The 26,266-nt window shown below is 40.9% G+C and overlaps 1 protein-coding gene across 2 annotated transcripts in view; it reads right to left on the bottom strand.

Annotated features, from left to right (window-relative positions):
• UBXN2A (UBX domain protein 2A) overlaps nucleotides 1–26,266 on the bottom strand; it is a 41,472-nt gene that overhangs the window by 5,733 nt on the left and 9,473 nt on the right. For both annotated transcript variants that reach the window (XM_021697368.1, XM_021697369.1), the window contains exons 2-6: nucleotides 23,675–23,727; nucleotides 13,788–13,926; nucleotides 8,950–9,056; nucleotides 6,853–6,990; nucleotides 5,448–5,606 (exon numbers count right to left, since the gene is read on the bottom strand). In XM_021697368.1, the coding sequence (XP_021553043.1) occupies nucleotides 5,448–5,606; nucleotides 6,853–6,990; nucleotides 8,950–9,056; nucleotides 13,788–13,926; nucleotides 23,675–23,715 (584 nt within the window). In that variant the 5' untranslated portion in view covers nucleotides 23,716–23,727. The remainder of the gene's footprint in view (nucleotides 1–5,447; nucleotides 5,607–6,852; nucleotides 6,991–8,949; nucleotides 9,057–13,787; nucleotides 13,927–23,674; nucleotides 23,728–26,266) is intronic.

The following is a 26,266-nucleotide window of genomic DNA, read 5'->3' as shown; positions in this document are numbered from 1 at the left end:
TAAAAAATAAAATCTTAAAATAAATAAATAAATAAATGAATGAATAATAAAAGATTTCACTTATCCATTTGACAGAGAGAGAGACAGCGAGAGAAGGGGACACAAGCAGGGGGAGTGGGAGAGGGAGAAGCAGGCTTCCTGCCGAGCAGGGAGCCAGATGCAGGGTTTGATCCCAGAACCCTGGGATCATGACCTGAGCCAAAGGCAGATGCCTGAAGACTGGGTCATCCAGGCGCCCCTGTAGTAAAAAAAAAAAAAAAAATTCTTTTTAAAGATTTTATTTATTTGACAGAGAGAGATACAGCGAGAGAGGGAACACAAGTAGGGCAAGAGGGAGAAGCAGGCTTCCCGCTGAGCAGGGAGCCCGATGCGGGGCTCGATCCCAGGACCCCGGGTTCATGGTTCATGACCTGAGCCGAAGGCAGATGCTTAACGACCGAGCCACCCAGGCGCCCCTGTAGTAAAAATTTTTAAACGTATACTATGATCTCTATGTTGCCATTAAGAGAATAAAAAAATGCAAATCTAAAAAGCTGTAAGAGGATAAAAATAATAAGTACACATTAAGCTCAAAAGGAGGCAAAAAAGGACGAATAAAGAACAAAAAGGGGCGCCTGGATGGCAGTCAGTTAAGTGTCCAACTCTCGGTTTCCTGAGTGGGACTTGACGATCAGCGTGGAGTCTGCTTAGAACTGTCTCTCCCTTTGCCCCTTCCCCCAATCCCAGATAAATAAACAAATCTAAAAAAAAAAAGAATAGGGGCGCCTGGGTGGTGCAGTCATTTGGGGACCTGACTCTTGGTTTTGGCTAGGGTCATGATCTCAGAGTCATGAGCTTGAGCCCTGTGTGGGGCTCCATGATCAGCATGGAGTTGGCTTGGGATTCTCTTTCTCCCTTGCACTTGTGCTCACTCTCTCAAAAATAAAATAAACCTTAAAAAAAGAATATGGCACCTGGGTGGCTCAGTCGGTTAAACATCTGTCTTTGGCTCAGGTTATGATCCCAGGGTCCTGGGATCAAGCCCTGCATCAGGCTCCCTGCTCAGAGGGGAGTCCGCTTCTTCCTCTCCCTCTGCCTACGGCTCCCCCGGCATATTGTGTGTGTTAGCGTGCTCTGTCAAATAAATAAAACCTTAAAAAAAAAAACAAAAAAAGAATAAAAAGACAAGAGGTAAAGAGAAAACAAACAGCAAGATGGTAGCCTTAAACCCAACTAGTTCAGGATATTATATATCAATGTAAAAACTGGAATAAAATTCCAATTTAAAAACAAAGCTTGGAGGGCGGTGCCTGGTTAGCTATGTCAGAAGAGCATGCGACTGAGTTTGAGCCCTGCGTTGGGTGTAGAGATTACTAAAAAAAAAAAAAATAAACTTAAAAATTAAAAAAAAAACAAAAACAAAACAAAGCCTGGGCCACCTCTGCTGTGGACTGAGGCTAGACGGTGACCATCGCAGGGCTTGGGGAGGCTGCACAGGGCAGCAAGCCAGGTTAGCCAGAGCCCCAGAGTCAGAAGCAGCAGGAAGAAGCTATGGCAGCTGAGCCCAGAGAAGCAGTGGCACCCCTATAGATGGCGGGTTCCTGAGTCTGGACTCGCCCACCTGTCTTGCACAGGGACAGAGCAGAATGATGGCCTCAATCCAGTGGTCCAGATCATTTATGGTGGAAAATTGAGATTTGATTATTTCTGGGTCATTCTGCAGTGTGATGAAAGAAGTGAATGAGGGTTTGTTTTTTTTATTCCCTAGAGAGAGTGAGCGAGCGAGGGAGTGCATGGGGACAAGAGCGGGGCAGGGGAAGGGCAGAGGGAGAGGAAGAGACAGAATCTCCAGCAGACTCCTCCTCACTGAACACAGAGCCCTATGCAGGGCTCAACCCCACCACCCAAGATCATGACCTGAGTCAAAATCAAGATTTGGATGCTTAGGGCACCTGGGTGGCTCAGTCGTTAAGCATCTGCCTTCGGCTCAGGTCATGATCCCAGAGTACTGTGATCGAGCCCCTCATAGGGCTCCCTGTTCAGTGGGAAGCCTGCTTCTCCCTCTCCCACTCCCCCTGCTTGTGTTCCCTTTCTCATTGTGTCTCTCTCTGTCAAATAAATAAATAAATTCTTAAAAAAAAAAAAAAAGATTTGGACGCTTAACCAACTGAGCCATGCAGGCGCCCCTGAAGTGAATGAGCTTTTAAACTAACCAGAGATGCTACTGAGTTAAATGCAGCCAATTATACAATGTGGCATTTTCATAAAGTTCTCTTAAAGTCACTTCAAAATGACTGACATGAGGAAATGAACTACATCATTGCAATATTTGAGGAACAGCCCAAAAACTATGAAGTTTCCATCTGAGGACCCTGAGTTTATTGCTGATACTCTTAATCAGGATGCAAAGAATTATAGCTGGCAACATCAACAATGGGTTATTCAGGAATTTAAACTTTGGGATAATGAGCTGCAATATGTAGACCAATTTTTTTTTTTTAAGATTTTATTTATTTATTTGACAGAGAGAGCACAAGTAGGGGGAGCAGCAGGAAGAGGGAGAGGGAGCGGGAGAAGCAGGCTTCCCGCTGAGCAGGGAGCCCGATGTGGGACTCAATCCCAGGACCCTGGGATCATGACCCGAGCCGAAGGCAGACGCCTAACGACTGAGCCACCCAGGCACCCCACTGTAGACCAATTTCTTAGGGAGGATTTGAGAAATAACGGTCTGGAACCAAAGATACTTCGTAATTTCTAACACTACTGGCTATATTGGAGAGAAAAGTCCAGTACACTCTGTGAATGATCAAACTAATACCATATAATAAAAGTGCATGCAGCTATTTGAAAGGGATTTTACAGGACTGTGGTCTTTCCAAATAGCCCAATCTACTAAATCAGTTACTTGAGGGGCGCCTGGGTGGCTCAGTTGTTGAGTGTCTCCCTTGGCTCCGGTCATGATCCCAGGGTCCTGGGATCGAGCCCCACACTGGGCTCCCTGCTCGGCGGGAAGCCTGCTTCTCCCTCTCCCACTCCCCCTGCTTGTGTTCCCTCTCTCGCTGTGTCTCTCTCTGTCAAATAAATAAATAAAATCTTTAAAAAAATAATAAATAAATCAGTTACTTGATTTACAACCAAGTCACAGGTCCCCCTAATTGCCTTTCTCGCAGACATCTATAAAGACATGCTAGAAAACCAATGTGACAACGAGGAGGACATTCTCTCTTTTTAAAAGATTTTATTTTTAAATAATCTCTACACCCAACATGGGGCTGGAACTCACAACCCTGAGATCAAGAGTCGCACGCTCTACCGACTGAGCCAGCCAGCCACCCCAAGGAGGACACTCTTAATAAAGCATTAGAGTTGTGTGAAATCCTAGCTAAAAAAAAAAGGACACTTTAAGAAAGGAATATTGGGAGATATACTGAAGATCCCTTCAAAGCAAACACAGCATAGAAAGTGACCCACTAACAAATGTACAGCAGTAACACCATCTGGTAGAAGTTGATGGCATCCCTTAATTTCTGAAGAGACTCTAATACAGGAGTTTCAAACTAAAGTGATCATTCTTTTTGCCTGTGGTATAAAACATGTATTGCACTGCTTTTTAAGAACCAACTGTGATGCTCCTTGGGTGCTGCTATTCAGACTAGCAATTTGATTATTTTAAAGCAAAAAGCAATTTGGGGGGAGAAGAAACAGAGAGTCCCATGAAGGAACTTTTGTATATTAACATTTACTCTAATCCCTTAGCATCAGCTCCTCCCTAAAGGGAATATGGGTCAGGATTTGCAGCATTAATGAGTGTAGGTGACTTGTATGTAATGGATATAATGTAACTTAAAATTTTAGCTCAGGAAGCAGGACATGCAATTGTTACTTTAGAGCGCTATGCCACACTCACAGTTATCTTGCTTACTGTAACTGACTAATGCCAAAAGAATGGTTTTGTAATAAAATTATAGTTTTATCCTAAAAAATTTTTTTAATTTAAAAATTTTAAAAATGAGGGGCGCCTGGGTGGCTCAGTTGGTTAAGCGACTGTCTTCGGCTCAGGTCATGATCCTGGAGTCCCAGGATCGAGTCCCGCATCGGGCTCCCTGCTCGGCGGGGAGTCTGCTTCTCCCTCTGACCCTCCCCCTTCTCATGTGCTCTCTCTCTCTCTCTCATTCTCTCTCTCAAATAAATAAAATCTTTAAAAAAAAAAAAATTTAAAAAATGAAAGCAAAGCCTGATTAATAATCACTTAATAAATACTGTTGGCCAAAGTTTTTTTAAATACTTCAGTCATTCATGAGAAGAAAAATCTAGGTGACTATTTGTTACTAAAAATGTTGGAAGTGGGTGCCTGGGTGGCTCAGTTGGTTAAGCGACTGCCTTCGGCTCAGGTCATGATCCTGGAGTCCCTGGATCGAGTCCCGCATCGGGCTCCCTGCTTGGCAGGGAGTCTGCTTCTCCCTCTGACCCTCCCCCCTCTCATGTGCTCTCTCTCATTCTCTCTCTCTCAAATAAATAAATAAAATCTTTTAAAAAAAAAAAAAAAAAAAAATGTTGGAAGTATTTTTCTAGACAAAGAAGTTGAGATTAAAATATATTATTTCCCTAAAAAGAAACAACCTTAGATTGGAATAACAAATCCTCTCTTCCATTTCCCAACTGTTTAGTTTGACTTCCTCCCATTTAAAAGGACTTTGGGTCACAGAAGAACATTCTAAGGCACCATTTAAATATATGCTTCTGGGGTGCCTGGGTGGCTCAGTCCTTAAGCATCTGCCTTCGGCTCAGGTCCTGGGATCGAGTTCCGCATTGGGCTCCCTGCTCAGCGGGAAGCCTGCTTCTCCCTCTCCCCCTGCTTGTGTTCCCTCTCTCGCTGTGTCTCTCTCTGTCAAATAAATAAATAAAAATTAAAAAAAAAAAAGGATTTTATTTATTTATTTGAGAGAAAGAGTAAAGAGAGAGAAAGAGCACGAGCAGGGATGGGGCAGAGGGAGAGGGAGAGGGAGAAGCGAGGTGGAGCTCAATCCCAGGACCCTGAGATCATAACCTGAGGCAAAGGCAGCCGCTTAACTGACTGAGCCACCCAGGCACCCCAAGTGTTCACCTCTTGATTTCGGCTGGGGTCCTGATCTCAGGGCTGTGAGACAGAACCTTGTGTTGGGCTCCACACTCAGGAGGGAGTCTGCTTGAGATTCTCTCTCTTCCTCTCCCTCTGCCCTTCTCCCCCGAAATAAACAAATCTTAAAAGAAATAAAAATTACATATTTAGTTACATAGGAAAACCAATCAAATGATAAAAATGATAATCCATAAAACAAATTGAAAGTACTTCATTAATTCTATTGTGGTGATATATTATGTTTAGAGAACTGGTAAGATCCTTGGTTAGTTCTTAAAAACTGCCGACTGAACTGAAAAGAAATTTAAACATGAAAAAATTCAGACAAATGATGAAATGGAAGACTCACCTATGAGAAATGTTAAATTTCTGGACAATCCTTTTTCCATTGGCTAACCAGATCTGTACATTAGTGATGGGTTCCAGATTGTTTAGTTGAACAACAGACAAATTATTTTTATTCTCAACTTCAATACTCTTTGCCTTAGAAACAATTTTTGGTGTGGCACTAAGAAAAGCCAGACAACAAAGTCAGATGCATGCTGTTAGGCAGAGCTTAATCATTGAACAAATACTATAAAACTTCCACATTAAGTATACCTTTTAGGAAGATTTTAGCAAGTCACAGCTGTTTCCTGAATAATAACATAAAGATACTAATATTACTTATGTCCATCATATATGATCAATCTAGGATCCTAATGAAATTATGCATATCTGAGTAATTTGTAAGACTGTATAGTGGTATGTAAGTATATTGTAATTATTTTAATAGTGCCTTATAGAACAGACAATTTTATAGGGTTGAAAGATCTATAAATTTTATCTACTACTCCCCAGGTTAAAATTTCTATAAGAAATGGTAAGTTCTCAAAAACAAAAACAAACAAACCAAAAAAACAAAACAAAGGGGGGTGTGTGGCTGGCTCAGTCAGAAGAGCTTGTGACTGGGACTCTTGATCCAAGGATCATTGGTTTGAGCCCTATATTAGGTGTCGAGATTACTTAAATAAATCAATAAATAAAAACTTTAAAAAAATTATAAGTTCTCTATAGAAATTAGTCCTTAGATTACAAAGGGGGAAAAAAAAGGAAGCAAAGTATTTCCTGATCATTCTGAAAGTCACATCTGAATATTTTTGTATGTGTGAATGAATATGCAGATAACTTTACCAATCTTGACAATCTATGAGAATTCATAAAAATGATCACATATCTAACCTCTTTGTATACTGTCATAAAGCGTAGTATTTAATAGGATGAAGACTTCAAAATTTGACAATTAACGGCTTTGATAGGGGTACTAATTTTATCATGAATTTTTCATTTTCATTACTGCAAAATTCAGATACTTATTACAGAACACAACGTTGAGGCACTGGTAACTATCAAATGGAACCCTAAATTCAAAGCTAGCATATGTATTCTGTAGCATTAATGGCAATGCTCAAGTGGTGGGTGCAAGGAGAAAAACTGTTTACCCATCAATTGTGCCTAAGGTCCTCAATAATCCAGGTCCTTTAATTTGGTAAAATCAGAAAAGCCTCCATGACTTTTTAGTGTACTGCCAGCATATGTTAATTTACACTAAGGTAAATAGGACTTAGGAGTCCTCATAAAAGTTAACATGAAAAATCTCATTTCCAATGAGAGAAATGATAAGGTCTATAGAGCTGGTCTACATCATAAAATAAAGACATGCTGATTATTAGTCAAGCCTGTGTGTGGAAAGCACAGATTATGAGCCTACTCACCTTCCCAGTCTGTGACCCTGTCCTGAGAAAGGCTGGAACACAGGCTTCGTTGACATACATACTTCATTTTTTTTGTCTTCAACTTTAACATCCACCTCCTCTTTATCAAAAATTCCCTGTAATTCCAAAGGTAATTCCCTTGGAAGGTAAAGAAACAAAGTGATAAAGCTTCCAATGTTTTTTCTTTCTCTGAAAAACTTATTCTCACTACGCAAACAGAAATGAAAAATACACAGAAATAAGTGGCATATAATCTTTACAATAAAAAACTAAATGTAATTTTTAAAAGAAGATTTTATTTATTATTTGAGAGAGAGAGAGAGACAGTGAAAGAGAGCACAAGCAGGGAGGAGAGGGAGAAGCCCTAACTTGGGCTTGATCACAGGACCGACTGAGCCATCCAGGTGCCCCTAGATGTAATTTCCTTAAAGATTTTATTTTTAAGTAATCTCTATACCCAAATGGGGTTCAAACACACATCCCTGAGATCAAGAGTCGCAGCCTCAGGACACCTGGGTGGCTCAGTCAGTTAAGCATCTGCCTTCAGCTCAGGTCATGATCCCAGGGTCCCGGGATCAAGTCCCGCATTGGGCTCCCTGCTCGGTGGGAAGCCTCCTTCTCCCTCTTCCCTCTGCCTGCCGCTCCCCCCTGCTTGTGCTTGCTCTCTGTCAAATAAATAAATAAAAATCTTAAAAAAAAAATAATAAATACAACTGTAAACCCAAGTCAACTTCGAAAGTGACAGTCCTTATTAATCCCACTCTCACTTTAATAAAAAACTGGGGACATCTGACTGGCTCAGGGGGTGGAGCATGTGATTTTTTTTTTTTTTAAGTAATCTCTATACCCAACATGGGGCTCCAATTCACAACCTCTTGGGCTCACAACCCCAAGATCAAGAGTCACATGCTCCACCCACTGAGCCAGCCAGGCATCCCAGCATGGAACTCCTACTGATCTTGGGGTCATGAGTTCAAGCCCCACGTTGGGCCTACAACTTACTTAAAAACAAAACAAAACAAAAACCCACAAAACTTTGGTGTTGCAACTCCTAGATTTTTCTCTATACATATAGTAAAACTCCATGTAATTATTTTATTTCTTCCACAGATGGTACTGATCTATACACACTATTCAGTATTCTGCAAACTGCTTTTTAAAAACAGAGTATCATAGAAATCCCGCCCCGCATCGGGCTCCCTGCTCAGCGGGGAGTCTGCTTCTCCAGCCCCCCCCCCCCCCCCCCCTCTCCCCACTGCTCCTACTCTATCTCAAATAAATAAATAAATTAAAAAAAAAAAATCCCTCCATGTTAATATACAAATGTCATTCATTTTACCAAATGCATGCTATTCTGTTATTAAGTAGATAAAATGGTACAAATATATAAAATATCCCTTCTATATTTTTCTTACTGATTTGTGAGAATTGTGTATATATCCATTTGCATTTCCATAGATGTAATAAGTATCCCCAGCCCGGCACTTGTCTTTCGACTGTATATAAGTGTCTTTTGGTATATATAAGTTTTTAATATTTACATAATGAAATTTATCCATATTTTTATATTGCTTCTGGGATTCATGCCAACTATAGTTATATTCAATAAAACAGATTCTTCCAAATGAAACATGCCTAAAATAATCCTTCATCTTTTTTTTTTCTTCAAGATTTATTTATTTGACAGAGAGAGACAGAGAGCGGGAGGGAACACAAGCAGGGGGAGTGGGAGAGGGAGAAACAGGCTTCCCGCTGAGCAGGGAGCCTGATGTGGGGCTCGATCCCAGGACCCTGGGATCATGACCTGATCCGAAGGCAGACACTTAACGACTGAGCCACCCAGAGCCACCCAGGCGCCCCTCTTTCTTTTTTTTTTTTAAAGATTTTATTTATTTGACAGAGAGATAGCGAGAGAGCAGGAACACAAGCAGGAGGAGTGGGAGAGGGAGAAGCAGGCTTCCCGCCAAGCAGGGAGCCCGATGTGGGGCTCGATCCCAGGACACTGGGATCATGACCTGAGCCGAAGGCAGATGCTTAACCAACTGAGCCACCCAGGCACCCTCTAAAATAATCCTTCTGTTTACAAAGACTGCTTACCCTTTTTTGATGGAGTTCAGAAACTGCTGACTTGCACCATCAGAGTAACTTCTGAAATCATCATTGACTGTGAATCCATTTTTCCATAATTTTATACTTACATCAACCTGCAAAGCAGTTAAGAAACAAAATGTATTGTTAATAAATGTACTAGATTAAAAGTCTGCAAATTTTTCCTATTGTATATGTTTTATGTATCATTCCTTTTTTTTAAAGATTTTATTTATTTATTTGACAGAGAGAAACACAGCGAGAGAGGGAACACAAGCAGGGTGAGTGGGAGAGGGAGAAGCAGGCTTTCCCCCAGAGCAGGGAGCCCAATGCAGGGCTCGATCCCAGAACCCTGGGATCATGACCTGAGCCGAAGGCAGACGCTTAACGACTGAGCCACCCAGGTGCCCCTATATCTTAGTTTTTAAAAAGGAATGATACAGGGCGCCTGGGTGGCTCAGTCGTTAAGTGTCTGTCTTCGGCTCGGGTCATGATCTTGGGATCCTGGGATGGAGCCCCACATTGGGCTCCTTGCTCGGCGGGAGCCTGCTTCTCCCTCTCGCACTCCCCGTGCTTGTGTTCCCTCTCTCGCTGTGTCTCTGTCAAATAAATAAATAAAATCTTAAATAAATAAATAAATAAAAACAGAAATAACTGACATATAACATTGTATTAGTTTTAGCTGTATAATATAATGATTTCATATATGCATATATTGCAAAATGATTACCACAGTAAGTTTACTCAACATCGATTACCAAACACAACTACAATTATTTTTCAGTTTTACTGAGAAACATGCACATCACTATGTAAGTTTAATGCATACAGCATTATGGTTTGATTTACATATATTGTGAAATGATTACCACAATAGGTTCAGCTCATATCCATTATCTTATATAGATATAATGAAAAGAAAAAAGAAAAAAGAATTTGGAGCGCCTAGGTGGCTCAGTCGTTAGGCATCTGCCTTCGGTTCAGGTCATGATCCCAGGGTTCTGGGATTGAGCCCCACATTGGGCTCCTGGCTCTGGGGGAAGCCTGCTTCTCCCTCTCCCACTCCCCCACTTGTGTTCTCTCTCTGTCAAATAAATAAATAAAATCTTGGTTGCCTGGGTGGCAGCGTCTGCCTTCAGCTTGGGTCATGATCCCAGGGTTCTGGGATCGAGCCCCATGTCGGGCTCCCTGCTCAGCGGGAAGCCTGCTTCTCCCTCTCCCACTCCCCCTGCTTGTGTTCCCTCTCTTGCTATGTCTCTCTGTCAAATAAATAAATAAAATCTTTAAAAAAATAAAAAAATAAAATCTTCAAAAAAAAAAAGAAGAAAAAAGAATTTTCTCCTTGTGATGAGAACTTCAAGGATTTATTCTCTTAACTTTCCTATGTATCATAGAACAGTGTTAACTATAGTCATCACATTGTGCATTATATCCCAAGTACTTATTTATGTAATATCTGGAAGTTTATGCCATTTGACCACCTTCTGCCAATCCCCCCGACCCTCTGCAAAATTTAATCTATCATTCTTAAGAGCAAACTTCACACATAAAATATCAAAAAAATAATGTATATGGGGTCCCTGGCCGGCTCATTCAGAGAGCATGAAACTCTTGATCTTGGGGTTGTGAGTTTGAGCCCCATGTCGGGCCATAGTTTACTTAATTCAGGGTACTTCAGATTAAACGTAGGACTGATTAAAAAGCTGTTTAAGGGGCACCTGGGTGGCTCAGTCAGTTAAGTGGCTGTCTTCAGCTCAGGTCATGATCCCAGGGTGCTGGGATCGAGCCTCACGTCGGGCTCCCTGCGCGGCAGGGAGCCTGCTTCTCTCTCTCTCCCTCCCTCTGCCTGCCTCTCTGCCTACTTGTGTTCTCTATCCAAAAAATAAATAAAATCTTTAAAAAAGAAGGTATCAGACTGGGGCGCCTGGGTGGCTCAGTTGAGCATCTGACTTCAGCTCAGGTCATGATCTCAGCATCCTGGGTTGGAGCCCCATGTCAGGCTCCCTACTCAGCAGGAGTCTGCTTGTCCATCCCCAACCGCACGTTCTCTCTCTCAAATACATACATAGATACATACATAAATAAATAAAGGAAGGAAGGAAGGAAGGAAGGAAGGAAGGAAGGAAGGAGAGAAGGTAGGTAGGTATCAGACTAGTAGCGCCTCTCCTTTGTCTCTAGCATTGATTCAATCATTTATTTATTCAATATACGTTTATTGAGTACCTATTAAGTAACAAACATTCCATTATGATGTTAGGGAAAATAATCATAATAATGATAGCATATATTATTAGCACATCTACCTACCTACCTATGTACTTAGTGTGTAACAAATCCTGTTTAAAGCACTTTCCCTATTAAATTTATTTACCCCTCCCAAAATCTACACAAGGTAGGTATTATTATCCCTTTATATATAGGAATGGAAACACAGAAGATTGATTAAATTATCCAAAGTCACACAGTCAGTAGGGGGTGGAGCTAGGGTTTGAATCCACACCTTTTTTTTTTTTTAAAGTCATGATCTCCCGATTGTAGGATCAAGCCCCACGTTGGGCTCTGTGCTCAGTGCGGAGTCTGCTCTAGATTCCTCTCCCTCTCTTGCTCTCTCTCTCAAATAAATAAAATCTTATCAAAACAAAACAGGAGGCTCCACACACAGCATGGAGCCCAACATGGGGCTTGAACTCACAACCCTGAGGTGAAGACCTGAGCAGAATCAAGAGCAGGACACTTAAGCCACTGAGCCACCCAGGCGCCCCTTGAATCTACGCTCTTAACCACTAAACTATACTTCCCTTTTATACCTATAACCAAGTCTCTGTTTTCAGGGTATTCACATAAAAGGTGAGAACAAAACAAACAGGAAAAGAACTAGTCCTTCATAAAGACACTGAGGAAAACAGATGAAACTGAAAAACAGGGGCGCCTGGGTGGCTCAGTTGGTTAACCTCTGATTCTTTTTTTTTTTTTTAAGATTTATTTACTTTAGAGCGAAAGAGCACATGCGTGAGCACAGGATGGGGGTGGGTGGGTAGAGGAAGTCCTAAGCAGACTCTGCACAGAATGTTGAGCCCGATGAGGGGCTCGATCCCACAACATTCCCCACTTCTGTGCCCCAGATCACAACCTGAGCCAAAACCGACAGTCGGACACTTAATCCACCCAGGCACCCCTAAGTGTTCCGACTCTTGATCTTAGCACAGGTTTTGATCTCAGGGTTGTGAGTTCAAGCCTCGTGTTGGGCTCCACATGGGGCATGGAGGCTACTTAAAAGAAAAAAGAAAAAGAGAAGAAAAGAAACTTAAAAACAAAAATCCAAAATTGAAAACACACTCATATGAGAGAATATAATGTCTGAAAGGGAGGGAATATTCAGGAAATAAAAGAGCTCTTAGAAACTGCAAATGGAGGGATGCCTGGGTGGCTCAGTCAGTTAAATGTCTGTCTTTGGCTCAGGTCATGATCCCAGGGTCCTGGGATCGAGTCCTGCATTGGGCTCTAGTCCTGCATGGGGCTCTCTGCTCCGCAGGGAGCCTGCTTCTCCCTCTGCCTCTGTCTCTCTGTCTCTCATGAATAAATAAATAAAATCTTAAAAAAAAAAAACAAACTGAAAATGGAAATTGAATAAATAGACTGAATATAAGGTCAAAGAGAGATCCCAATTAAAATAGAACAAAATTACAGGGGAGGGGGGTGGGAGGATGGGTTAGCCTGGTGGTGGGTATTGAGGAGGGCACATTCTGCATGGAGCACTGGGTGTTATGCACAAACAATGAATCATGGAACACTTCATCTAAAACTAATGATGTAATGTATGGGGATAAGAATAAAAAAAATTAATTAATTAATTTAAAAAAAGAAAAGAAAGGATAAGATGAAAGATGTGTGAAAATAAATAAATAAATAAATAAAATAGAACAAAATTACAGAGGTGGAAAATAGAAGAAACAATAAAAAATTAAGGAGCTTGGTCCAAGAGATCCAATATGTAAGTAAAAGCATTCTAGAGAGACTAGTAATGGAGGAGAGCAAAATAAGCAACATAAGAAAATGTCCTAGAATGGTAAACATGAGTTTCTAGATTGAATGAATGAAAAAGGACCCACCATCAAGGCCCATAAGAACACAGGGTTAAAGATTCTAACAGCTTTCAGTGAGTAAGGAGGTGCCACATACAAAGGCTCAGATACCATGGGGCACCTGGGTGGCTCAGTCGGTTAACCACTGACTGTAACTTTCAGCTCAAGTCCTGATCTCAGGGTTCTGAGATGGAGCGCCACATCGGGCTCCCTGCTCAGCGTGGAGTCTGCTTGGGATTCTTTCTTTCTCTCCCTTGGTTCCCCCACCCTTGCTCGCTCACACACGTGCACAAGCACTCTCTCTAATAAATAAATCTTAAAAAACAAAACAAAAAAACCAACAAAGGCTCAGTTACCAGAATGGCATTTATTAATCAAGTGTGAAGGCAGAATAAAGGCAAATTTAGGCTTGCAAGGTTTTAAGCCACCTACTTCAATGCACTCTCCTCACACACTGTTTTATAAAGCTGTCCCAAGACTGGCTTCATCAAGGATGCTCTTAATAGCAACTAGCATGCCCCCCACCAAATGCAAGCAAAAAATACGGTAATTACTAGTACAGTTTGGTGTCACTGCCTTCATTGCTCCCAAGGCACCGGCAGTTTTACCCACCATCACTTTTGCAGTATTAGTGCAAAATCAACACAGTGAAAAAGGTAAATAATATCTCACTATCATTATGAAAACACTTTTGACCTCATGGACCCAAAATATGGTCCTTATTTTGAGAAACACTGGATGAGAAAAAAAGTTACGGACATTTACCTGTTTCTTCTGTTCAGTGGGAGACATGCATTTGGCACCAACCTTCTCAGCTTCCTCAAAAAGGCTGTCAACAAAATATTCACAATTTCTTTGACGATCATCACTAAGAGGTTGGTTGTCAGATCCTGTTTCACAAACCCTACACAAAAAAAGGGAAATTAAGCACTACTATTACTTTTCCAAAAATTTACATGAATTTCTAGTTAAAGGATCCTGAACTGAAATGCTTCCAGTTCCGCAGTTTAGACCCACTTCTAAATTAAGATTCTAGCAGATATGTGACCTTGAAAAGTCATTAACCATTTGGGTCCAGAGCAGGGTTTTCTCAACTTCAGTCTACTGACATTTGGGAAGGGATAATTCTTTGTTGTGTGGGCTGCCCTATGTACTGTAGCATGTTTGGTAGCATCCGTGGCCTTTATCCACTAGATACCAGTATCATGCATACTCCACCCACCCCCACCTGCAGTGTAATAACCAAAACCATATCTAGACATTGCCAGATATCCTCTGGGGGCCCAAATCTCACCAGGTTGAAAATCACTGGTCCAGAGTATAAAAATGTGCTCTTTGCAAAAAGCTCAAAATAGCTTTACAAGGGGTTACTATGTGCCTTCTGGTAATAAAAATTACTTATTTTATTTTATTTTATTTATTTGAGAGAGCGCACGAGTTGGGGGTAGGGGCAGAAGGGGAGGGAGGAGCAGACTCTGCACTCAGTGGGGAGCCCGAAGTGGGGCTCGTTTCCAGGACCCTGGGATCGTGATAATAATAATAATAATAATCTAAAGATTATTTTTTTCTTGCAATGAGAACTTTTTTTTTTTTTAAGATTTTATTTATTTATTTGAGAGAGAGAGTGAGAGAGAGAGCACAAGAGGGGGGAGTGGGAGAGGGAGAAGCAGACTCCCTGCTGAGCAGGGAGCCCGATGCAGGACTCGATCCCGGGACTCCAGGATCATGACCTGAGCCGAAGGCAGTCGCTTAACCAACTGAGCCACCCAGGCGCCTGCAATGAGAACTTTTAAGATTTAATTTTTTAGGGGCGCCTGGGTGGCTCAGTCGTTAAGCGTCTGCCTTCGGCTCAGGTCATGATCCCAGGGTCCTGGGATCCAGCCCCGCATCAGGCTCCCTGCTCCGCGGGAAGCCTGCTTCTCCTTCTCCCACTCCCGCCCGCTTGTGTTCCTGCTCTCGCTGTGTCTCTCTCCGTCAAATAAATAAATAAAATCTTTAAAAAAAAAAAAAAAAGATGTAATTTTTTAGCAACTTTCCAATATGCAATAGTTTTGGTTTTTTTTTTAAGATTTTATTTATTTATTTGAGAGAGAGAATGAGATAGAGAGAGCATGGGGGGGGAGGGTCAGAGGGAGAAGGAGACTCCCTGCTGAGCAGGGAGCCCAATACGGGACTCAATCCCGGGACTCCAGGATCGTGACCAGAGCCGAAGGCAGTCGCTTAACCAACTGAGCCACAGGCGCCCCGTAATAGAATTTTTTTTTTTTTTTTTTAAAGATTTGATTTATTTGACAGAGACACAGTGAGAGAGGGAACACAAGCAGGGGGAGTGGGAGAGGGAGCCTGATGTGGGGCTCGATCCCAGGACCCTGGGATCATGACCTGAGCCGAAGGCAGACCCTTAACGACTGAGCCACCCAGGTGCCCCTGCAATAGAATATTTTTAACTATAGTTGCCATGCTATATATTACATCCTCATGACTTATTTTATAACTGAAGGTTTGTACCCTTTGACTCCCTTCATCCATTCTGCCTACCCCCATCTACTGGTTTTTATTTTGCATTTATATTTTATCATTTAAGAAATATTACTGAAGATTTTGACAGAAAAAATGGTTTCTGACCAATCTTTTTGAAAGTCATACAGAAAATTCATACATGTACTGAAATATAACTTCTCAGATCCCATAAATAGTATTTTTACAGCTCTCATACTGTGCCAGGAACTATAATATAGATACTCTTATCCACATTTTTATAGGAAGGAAAATGAGTCACAGAAAGGTTAAGTTATACAAAGTTAAAGCTAGTAAGTAGCAAAGACAGCATTAGAATGCTGTTCATCTGCCTTCCACATCTATGCACCTATGATATACTATAAAGCTTCTCTCTCTTTTTTTTTAAAGATTTTATTTATTTATTTGACAGAGAGAGACAGCGAGAGAGAGAACACAAGCCGAGGGAGTGGGAGAGGGGGAAGCAGGCTTCCCACGGAGCAGGGAGCCCGATGCGGGGCTCGATCCCAGGACTCTGGGATCATGACCTGAGCCGAAAGCAAACACTTTAACGACTGAGCCCCACCCAGGCGCCCTATAAAGCTTCTCTTAATAACTCACATTTATTGAGCATTTATTAATATATTTTGGGAACTATTTTAAGTACTTTACATGGGTTAACTCATTCAATCCTCACAATGACCTAAAAAGGCACATATTGTTTTTATCCCATCTAGCACATGAAAAAAAAGCTTAAGCAAAAGAAAAAGGTTAAAAAAAAAAAAAAAAGAGGGGCGCCTGAGGACTTAGGGCTTAGTCGGTTAAGTGTCTGCCTTCAGCTCAGGTTGTGACCCTGGGGTTCTGGGATCCACCCACATTGTCTTGCTCCCTGCTCAGCAGGGAGCCTGCTCCTCCCTCTCCCTCTGCACCCCGCCCCATCCCCCACTTAAGCAATTTGCTCAAGATCACAAAGCTATTGGGAGGCAGAGCTGGAAACTGAACCCAGGCTACCAATGCCTGTACTCTTAATCACTGTGCCAGACCAAAGAGTCATCGCTATGTTGTTACTAAAATGGAACACTCAGAGCAGTATTTTATTTTTTTAATTAATTAATTATTTATTTTTAAAGATTTTATTTATTTATTTGAGAGAGAGAATGAGATAGAGAGAGCATGAGAGGGGGAGGGTCAGAGGGAGAAGCAGACTCCCTGCTGAGCAGGGAGCCCGATGCGGGACTCGATCCTGGGACTCCAGGATCATGACCTGAGCCGAAGGCAGTCGCTTAACCAACTGAGCCACCCAGGCGCCCAGAGCAGTATTTTAATTTATTTTACTCTTCTAGGTAATCTCTGTATATTCTTAAGACACTTCATATTATCACAAAATATTAATTATGCCTTTCCGAAAGCAATGGAATGATACTTCTTACATAAAAATAGTCACACCCTAAGATGATTTCCCACAATACTAATGATCTTCCCCTCTTTAATCAGTATAGCTATGTAGCAGTAGAGGATATTGTCTAATAAGAGTTCAGGCTTTGGTGTTTGTGTTTAGGCACTGAATCACACTGACTTTGGGCGAGGAACCCAGCAGCCTCTACGTGATCTGGCTTTTTCATCTGCAAAATGCAGCTACTAGCATCTACCTTGCGTGGCTGCTGCGAATACTGCCGCAAACACAAAAGCCGATGCCCGGTGCACAGTATGTGTCAGTACACATAATGACACACAGTATTTGATAGGAATCATTGTAACCACTGAATGCTCTCTGGTATTTGCCAGAAAAATTGGACTTTGGCTGCCTCCATCTTTTTTTTTTTTTTTTTTTTAAGATTTTATTTATTTGAGGGGCGCCTGGGTGGCTCAGTTGTTAAGTGTCTGTCTTCAGCTCAGGTCATGATCCCAGGGGTCCTGTGATGGAGCCCCTCACAGGGCTCCCTGCTCAGTGGGAAGCCTGCTTCTCCCTCTCCCACTCCCCCTGCTTGTGTTCCTGCTCTCGCTGTGTCTCTCTCTGTCAAATAAATAAAATCTTGGGGGGAAAAAAAAAAGATGTTGAGAGACAGATGACAGAGTAGGAGCGGGGGAGGGGCAGAGGGACAAGATTAGGGACAAGTTCCTCCCCACTGAACAAGGAACCGGACACAGGGCTTGATCCCTGGACCCCAAGATTATAACCTGAGCTGAAAGCAGACGCTTAACCAACTGAACCACCCAGGCGCCCCTGTCTGTCTCCATCTTGACCTCACTTTCTAGTAGGGTTCTTTCCAGATTGCTTCTTGGCTCAGGCAAAAGACCCTGCGGGCAAAGCATCCCCTGATGGGAACTGAAACTATCCCCTCAAGCAATAAGAACTGGCCTGAACCAGCAAGACCCAGCCCATGATCCACTCTAAGACAAAGATCAATTTGACCTTAATTGCCTACCTGTATGCACCCACCCACTTTTTTCCCACAGTTTCCTTAAATAAACCTGGAAGTATTTTTGGCACTCTGGATACAGTCTGAAATGCTAGTCTGCTGTCTTTCCAGCACTGGCCTCACTGAAATAAATCCCTTTCCTGTTTCACTACCACTTGTTTCTCTGCCTTTGGATTTTGTCAGTGGCTAGTGCCTGAACCTGGTATGTTTGGGACCCCCAGAACCAGGTTCTCTCTCACCCCTGTGTCCTAGCTTTAAGAAAGCAGTTTATACACAATTACTAAGCAAAAAGTCAATAAAGCTGAGCATTCAAAGTAGCTTTAGTCCTTTATCCTACCTATTTGATATGTAAATTCTATTAAGCCTCATTTTGTTAATTCAAGTCATTCAAACATTGAGTACCTACTATATGGTAGGTGGTAAGGAGATACAATGATGAGCAAGAAAGTCTAGGTTTTTAAGACGTTCAGAGTACAGTGTGTGGAGATGCATTATAAACAGCTCTATGCCCACGAATTTGATAACTTAGATGAAATGGACCAATTCCTTGAAAGGGACAATCCACCAAAACTTACATTAAAGAGGAACGTATACAAAGGCTTGTATCTATTAAGAAACTGAGTCTATAATTAACAATCTTCCAAAACACAAAGCACTAGGCACAAAAGATTTCTTTAGTGGGTGGCTCAGTCACTAGAGCTTAACCAGCCAGATCATCTGCTCAGGTCATGATACCAGGGTGTCGGGAGGGAGCTGGGCGTGGGGCTCCCTGCTGAGGAGAGTGTCTCCTCCCCCTCCCTCTGCCTCTCAGCCCCATTCCCCCGCCCCGACCCACACGCGCAGCGCGTGTGCATTCTCTCTCAAATAAATAAAATCTTAAAAAAATAAAAAGATTTCACTAGCAAATTCTATCAAACATTTAAGGAAGAAATGATACCAAGTCTCTACAATCTCTTCAAGAAAATAAAAGCAGAAGGAACACTTCTAACTCCCAACTCTTGGTTTTCACTCAGGTCATGATCTCAGGGGTCGTGGGATCGAGTCCGACAACAGGCTCTGTGCTCAGCAGAGTCTGCTCAGGATTATCTTTCTCCCTTTGCCCCTTCCCCCACTCATATGTGCACAAGTGCTCTCTCTGCCCCCCCCAAATAAATAACTAAATCTTAAAAAAAAAAAATAAAGTAAATAAAACCAGACAAAGCTATTTCAAGAAAGGAAAAAAACAGTATTGATGTAGTTTTTGAATGTAGGTGAGAATGTAGAGCTGAAAGCCAAGAAAAAATTCTTGAGACATCTTTGGTGCAAAAATGGTGATTTTATTAAAGCACAGGGAGAGGACCCATGGGCAGAAAGAGCTGCTGCCTCCGGGTTGTGAGGGGTGGCCGATAATATACTTGGGAAGTTGGGGAGGTAAGGAAAAAGGATGCCCCTACTCACCACTCCTCTTCAATGCCATATTGCAAATCCTAGCTAAGTCAGTAAGACAAGTAAAGGAAATAAAAGGTTTTCAAAAGAACTTTCATATGCTAAAGAGGACCTATGAGATACTGGAGGCCTTACCTTGGTGAAGTTGACTGTTTTTCCCTATAATAAAGCAATAACATTAAGCTAATTGAGAGTTTCCTTCTGGAAGTTAGGTTATTGATAAGAATGCTTTTTTTCTTCTAAATCACTAAAACATTTGTAAACTGATGGAGACTCATGGATTGTGATCTCTATTAACCATTTGTTTTTTCCTTCCCTTGGTTTTAGGGCAGCCAGCAGTGCCTGAGGAATGTCACACATATCCCACCTGGGAGTTGGGGGGATTGCGGGGTGTCAGCCTGTACTTTGCCCTCAGCTTGCCTTCTGCTTCCTCATCAGTATCTCTCATGAGCATAGATGCAAAAATCCTTACTGTAATCAAGTAGGATTTATTCCAGGTATGCAAGGCTGATCCAACATGAGAAAATCAATTAATGTAATCCATCATATCAATACACTATAGAAGAAAAATCACGATCATATCAAGATATGGTAATAACTTTATTTTTAAAAGTAGTTTTACGTTTCAAAAAAATTGAGCAGAAAATACACAGTTCCTGTACCCCACCCTCCCCTTCACCACCACACACACAGTTTCCTATATTATTATTTTTTTTTTTTAAAGATTTTATTTATTTATTTGACAGAGAGAGACACAGAGAGAGATGGAACACAAGCAAAGGGAGTGGGAGAGGGAGAAGCAGGCTCCCGGCAGAGCACGGAGCCCGATGCGGGGCTCGATCCCAGGACCCTGGGATCATGACCTGAGCCGAAGGCAGACGCTTAACGACTGAGCCACCCAGGCGCCCCCAGTTTCCTATATTATTAACATCTTGTATTATGTAGTATACTACAGTTTGGAACCAGTATTGATACATTATTAATTGTGGTTTACATTTGGGCCCATTTTGTGTATTGTACAGTTCTTTGGGGTTTGACAGATGTTGCTGATGCATATGGTGTTGTGCTTTTATTTAAGTTTATTATTACTCTTATTTTTCCTTTTTTAGTAATCTCTATACCCAATATGGGGCTTGAACTCACAACCCTGAGATCAAGAGCTGCATACTCTTCCATCTGAGACAGCCAGGTGTTGTGTTTTTAATTCCAGGTACCAGTTGTTATTGCTGGTTTATAGGAAAGCACTTCGCTTTTATATATTAATCTTATATTCTACAGCCTTGCTAAAATTGCTTATTAGTTCCAGAAGTTTGTTGTTGTTGTATTTGGGATTTTCTGTGTAGACAGTCATGTCATCTGCAGACAAAGAATTTTATTTCTTCCTTCCCAATCTGAATACCTTTTATTCCCTTTACTTGTCTTACTGACTTAGCTAGGATTTGCAATATGGCATTGAAGAGGAGTGGTGAGTAGGGGCATCTTTGTCTAATTCCTGATCTTAGGGGAAAAGCATCTAGTTTCTTGTCATAAAGTATGACGTTAGCTGTAGGTTTTCTGTAGATGTTTTTATCAAGTTAAGAGAGTTCTTCTCTGTTCCTAAGAGTTTTTGCTAAGAGTTTTTATCAAGAATGAGACAACATCAGACCTAGCCATATTTAGCCTACCCATGCTTAGTGTAAGCGTATTTCTTAAAACATGGTCCTTATTGCAATATTTTGTACTATGTTTAATTCTTAGTATGTCCTGAGATAGAAGTTAAAACCAAGCTTTAATTCTAAATGAAAAAGAAAACAGTTTTTTTTTTTTTTTTTTTAAGATTTATTTATTTATTTATTTGACAGAGGGAGACACAGCGAGAGAGGGAACACAAGCAGGGGGAGTGGGAGAGGGAGAAGCAGGACTCCCGCAGAGCAGGGAGCCCGATGCGGGACTCGATCCCAGGACCCTGGGATCATGACCCGAGCTGAAGGCAGTCGCCTAACCAACTGAGCCACCCAGGTGCCCCAAGAAAACAGTTTTTAAGATGTGCCTTTGTAACTGCAATTTAGAATTTCCAAATTAATTCAGAAAATATTAGCTTTTTCCATAAGGGACTCTTAACTCTAGGATAGATGCAACAGATCTATGCTTTCTACTCTGTCATCCTTTCCCTTACTTGTCACTATCCTTTTATGATATAAATATCAATACTCCTCTCCATAATTTAAAAACCAGGTAACAAAGTTGTTATGGCATAGTATATAGTCTTGAAGTTTCAGGAGTTCCTCTGATAATAAAAAGTACACAAGTTCAGGAAAAGGACTTTGAAACATCTATTTTGGCTACAGAATACCCTCTTCTGCTGACTTTCTCATTCACTACTGTGTTCTGAATAAATAAGGTTATCAGCAGTTGTCCAAATGGGTGAAGAATTTGCATCTGTGTATACTTCGATAGCACATTGGTAAATATGGATCTTCACCACTTACAGCCTGTGAACTACAGATATAACTTAGGAAAAGTCTTTACATTTTTTTACTGGACCAGTATTTCTAACAATATCTATTTTTGTTACAAAGAAAATTATAAAATCTATTCCTAGTATTTTTGTATAGCTACCTTACTAATTATTTAATTACATTCATAGTACTGATACATACTATGACACCCCAATAAAAATCAGACTGATTTCCAATGAACTTCCTTAGGAAGACAACTATTTACATGTGGTGTCATAACTTATTACTGGGAGAATTAAGTGCATCCTGGGTGATTCCACTGGGTAAGGACTCTTGAAAGTCTGTGCCTGGTTTTCTCTGAACTTCACCCCGTGTGCTTTTCCCCTTTGCTGATTTTTCTTTGTATCTTTTCATTATAATGAAATAACTCATGGTCATTAGTATGACTATATGCTGAGTCCTTTGCATCTTCTCAGCAAATCATCAAACCCGGGGGTGGTCTTAGAGGCCCTCTGACACAATCTCACAATTACAGTTAGTATCAAATATTTATATAAAACAATAATAAAAAATATTTGTTTAGTATAGAAGCATTTACAAAGTATTTTTAAGTATGAAATAGCTGTCTGTCTCCTTAAATGGACAGTGAATGGGAGAATTTACCTCTCCCATTTATTTACTATTCCCAAATTTACTATTTAAAACGAACAGCATAATACAAAAATAAACATCCCACCTCAGATAAGTGAAAATAAAATATTCTATATTGATAAGAACCATAAACTTTGCACCCACCATTTACTGAGTCTCTATTATGTGCTATCATTACTATTTTTTTAAAGATTTTATTTTAGAGGCCCCTGGGTGGCTCAGTTGGTTAAGCATCCAACTCTTGACTTCGGCTCAGGACATGATCTGAGCCTTGTCCAACTCTTGATTTCATGGTATGAGCCTCCTAAGACTGAGCCCCACATGGCGCTCTGTGCTCACTGGGGAGTCGGCTTGAGATTCTCGACTCCTTTTGCTCCCCCCCCACCCCACGCACGCTGGTGTGAGCTCTCTCTCTCTCAAATAAATAAATAAATCTTTCACAAGCCTGAGATTAAGAGTTGCACACTCCACCAACTGAACCACCCAGGCACCCGTGCTGATACTATTCTGAGTGCTTTATGTCAGCTATCTAATTCTCATAAAAACCTTACACGTACAAACATATATGTACACCCTCTCCGTTTTGTAGATAAGATACAGAAGCTCAAAGAATCTACCTAAGTTGCTCTAAGGCCAAAGAGGTAGTAAAGACAGTGATGGGATTCAAACTTAGGTTTATCTGACTCCAGAGCCATTATGTTTCCACTATGACTCCAAGACAGTACAACATAAGAGACTAACAAAGTGGAACAGTTACTTGAATTTCTCACTTAATAGAAGTAATATGCTAACAGAGAGAAATTTAACATTTTAATAACAAAAACATGTAAAACTTCATTAGAATCCATTCAATGCAGCTTTGATAAAAAATTACTTTAAAATACACTACCATTAGCCATTTTTTTTTAAGATTTTATTTATTTGACAGAGAGAGATACAGCGAGAGAGGGAACATAAGCAGGGGGAGTGGGAGAGGGAGAAGCAGGCTTCCCACTGAGCAGGGAGCCCGACGCGGGGCTCCAGGGCTCGATCCCAGGACCCTGGGATCATGACCTGAGCCTAAGGCAGACGCTTAATGACTGAACTACCCAGGCGCCCCAGCCATTAGCTATTTAACTGAAAGACCCATAATGAAAACTTACTGTATCTGTCAGTGAAATGCAGTAAAAATAGATACTAAGAAATGCAGTAACAAAGAAATGCAAAGCTTAAATTAACTTACCATTCTTCTTTTATACTTTCGAGATTATCTACTTCTTTCATTCTTTTGCCTTACTGTAAAAGTAAAAATAAACAAAAGCTAAAGTCCTCAAATATTAAAAATAAGTTCATTCTTATATATGCATTAATAATCTTTAACATACGCTATTAAGTGTCCCTAAAGTAGCACTGAAAGGGTCTTAAGAACTTACGTGACCAAACTCAAAGCTGTCATTTTCATCTACAGAGTACAATAATAAAAAATAAATTTTGGAGTCTAATAATCTTCCAACAAAAGAAGTTTTTTTTAGAACTATTTCTTAAGAATAATGATAAAAACCATAGTGTGCCCTTTGGTTTAACAAACAAAAGTGAATGAAACATTCTTATTCTCATTCTTAAAATTCCTTGGGGAAGCAAACTGACGAGATGTACAGTGTACAATTCAGTGGCATCAATAACATCCACAATGTTGTCCAATCATTACCACTATCCATTTCCAAGACTCTTTCAACTTCCCAAAAAGAAACTCTGTACCCATTAAACAATAACTCCCTCTTCCTCTCTCTTCCCATGCCTAGTAACCCCATTCTACCTTCTGCCTTAATGAATTTGCCTTATATTTCACATAAATAGAATCATACATTTGTCCTTTTGTGTCTGGCTTATTTCACTTAACATAAATTCATTCCTTTTATGGCTAATATTCCATTGTATATATATACATTTTGTTTACACATTCATCTGTTTTTTCCCAAGATTTTATTTATTAGAGAGCACGTGCACGCACATGCATGAGCAGGCGGGAGGGGCAGGCAGAGGGAGAAGCAGACTCCCTCTGAGCAGGGAACCAGATGTGGGGCTAGATCCCAGGACCCTGGGATCATGACCTGAGCCGAAGACAGACGTTTAACCGACTGAGCCACCCAGGCGCCCCTACACATCTGGTGATGGACATTTGGACTGTTTACACCTCTGGCTATTGTGAATAATTTTGTATTCCCTCCAGCAATGTACCAGGGTTCTAATTTCTCCACATCCTTGTCAATACTTGTTAGTTTGTTTTATTAAACACTACCCATCCTAATAAAGTGTATCTCATTGTGACTAGTGATGTCGAATATCTTTTTCATGTGTTTATTGGCCATTTGTCTATCTTCTTTGGAGAAATACCTGTTCAGGTGCTTTGCCCATTTTTGATGTGTTTTGCCTGCTCTTTTTAAGTTGCATTTTTCTTCTTTTTTTTTTTTTTTTAAGATTTTATTATTTATTTGACAGAGAGAGACACAGCGAGAGAGGGAACACAGCAGGGGGGTGGGAGAGGGAGAAGCAGGCCTCCCGCGGAGCGGGGAGCCCGATGCGGGGCTTGATCCCAGGACCCTGGGATCATGACCTGAGCCGAAGGCAGACGCTTAACGACTGAGCCACCCAGGCGCCCCTGCATTTTTCTTGATTCAGCATTTGCTTGGCTGCTATACACCATGAGCTACTTTCCAGAGTTCTAAGTTGGTTCTAACAGTTTCTGTGTGTTTTTCAATGTTTCTGTGGGAACATGAGCTTACAACTGCCTATTTTGCCATTTTGCTGATGTGACCATCAATATTAGTTTTTTTAAAGATTTTATTTATTTGAGAGAGAGAGAGCAAGAAAACAAGCAGGGGGGAGGAGAAGGGAGCCCAGCGTGGGGCTCAATCCCAGCACCCTGGAATCATGACCTGAGCCTAAGGCAGATGCTTAACCAACTAAGCCACCCAGGCACCCCCTCAACTTTAATTTAAAAATTTTAAATCTCAGATCTAATTGGAACTTATCTTACAGTGATTCCACATGACAGTTGAGTTTACTGAACAGTCCATCCTAAAAAAAATAAAAGTCTATCTTTTATTATTTCTTTTTTTAGCTCTAAGTGTATGGACTCATGGGTTTTTGTTTTAGTCAATGTTTTGATGTTCCATTTATTTTGATGTTCCATTTCCCAGATTTGTCCAGTGGGAACCCCTTCAGTGTGATGTCCTTTTGATACGTATTCATCATCCTGTGAACACCTTCTTACTTTCTGGAGCAAGAAGATGCTCCAGGATCATTTGTTCTTTCTCTGCCCCAGCCCATGAATCAGACTTTTCTCTGAGAAGCCATAGTTACTTTTTTTTTTTTTTTAACTGTATTTAGAAACCAAGATCTGGGTGTTTGGCATGTTTGTTTTTTCTACTGTGTTGTTGCTTCCAGGACCTCTCAGTGGACAGATGGCTTGGGACTACTTTAAACACTGATTTGTTCGCTTATTTCTTACAATATTTTCTTATAAAGGCAAAACACTGATAGAGAAAGTTTGGGAAAGAGAGAAAATAATCCATACTTTTATTACCCCCAACAATAACTATTTAAACTTTTGCTTCTTCCTGTCCATTTTTTCATACACATTCAAATGCATTGCTAGTATATTAATGATTTTTGTTTCCTGTATTTTTCATTTCTGTGCTTTTTCCATTTGGCTACATAAATTGCTTCATAATTATTTTTAAAGGATACATATTATTCCATCAGGCAGCTATACCATGACTACTGGGAATTTAGTTCCCTTTCAATTTTTCCTAACAAATAACAGCTGTGGTGG

This window comes from Neomonachus schauinslandi, chromosome 10, assembly GCF_002201575.2.
Source record: "Neomonachus schauinslandi chromosome 10, ASM220157v2, whole genome shotgun sequence".
Lineage (NCBI taxonomy): Eukaryota > Metazoa > Chordata > Mammalia > Carnivora > Phocidae > Neomonachus > Neomonachus schauinslandi.
The sequence above is the reverse complement of the archived record's forward strand: the minus strand, read 5'-3'. Positions and strand labels throughout refer to the sequence as shown.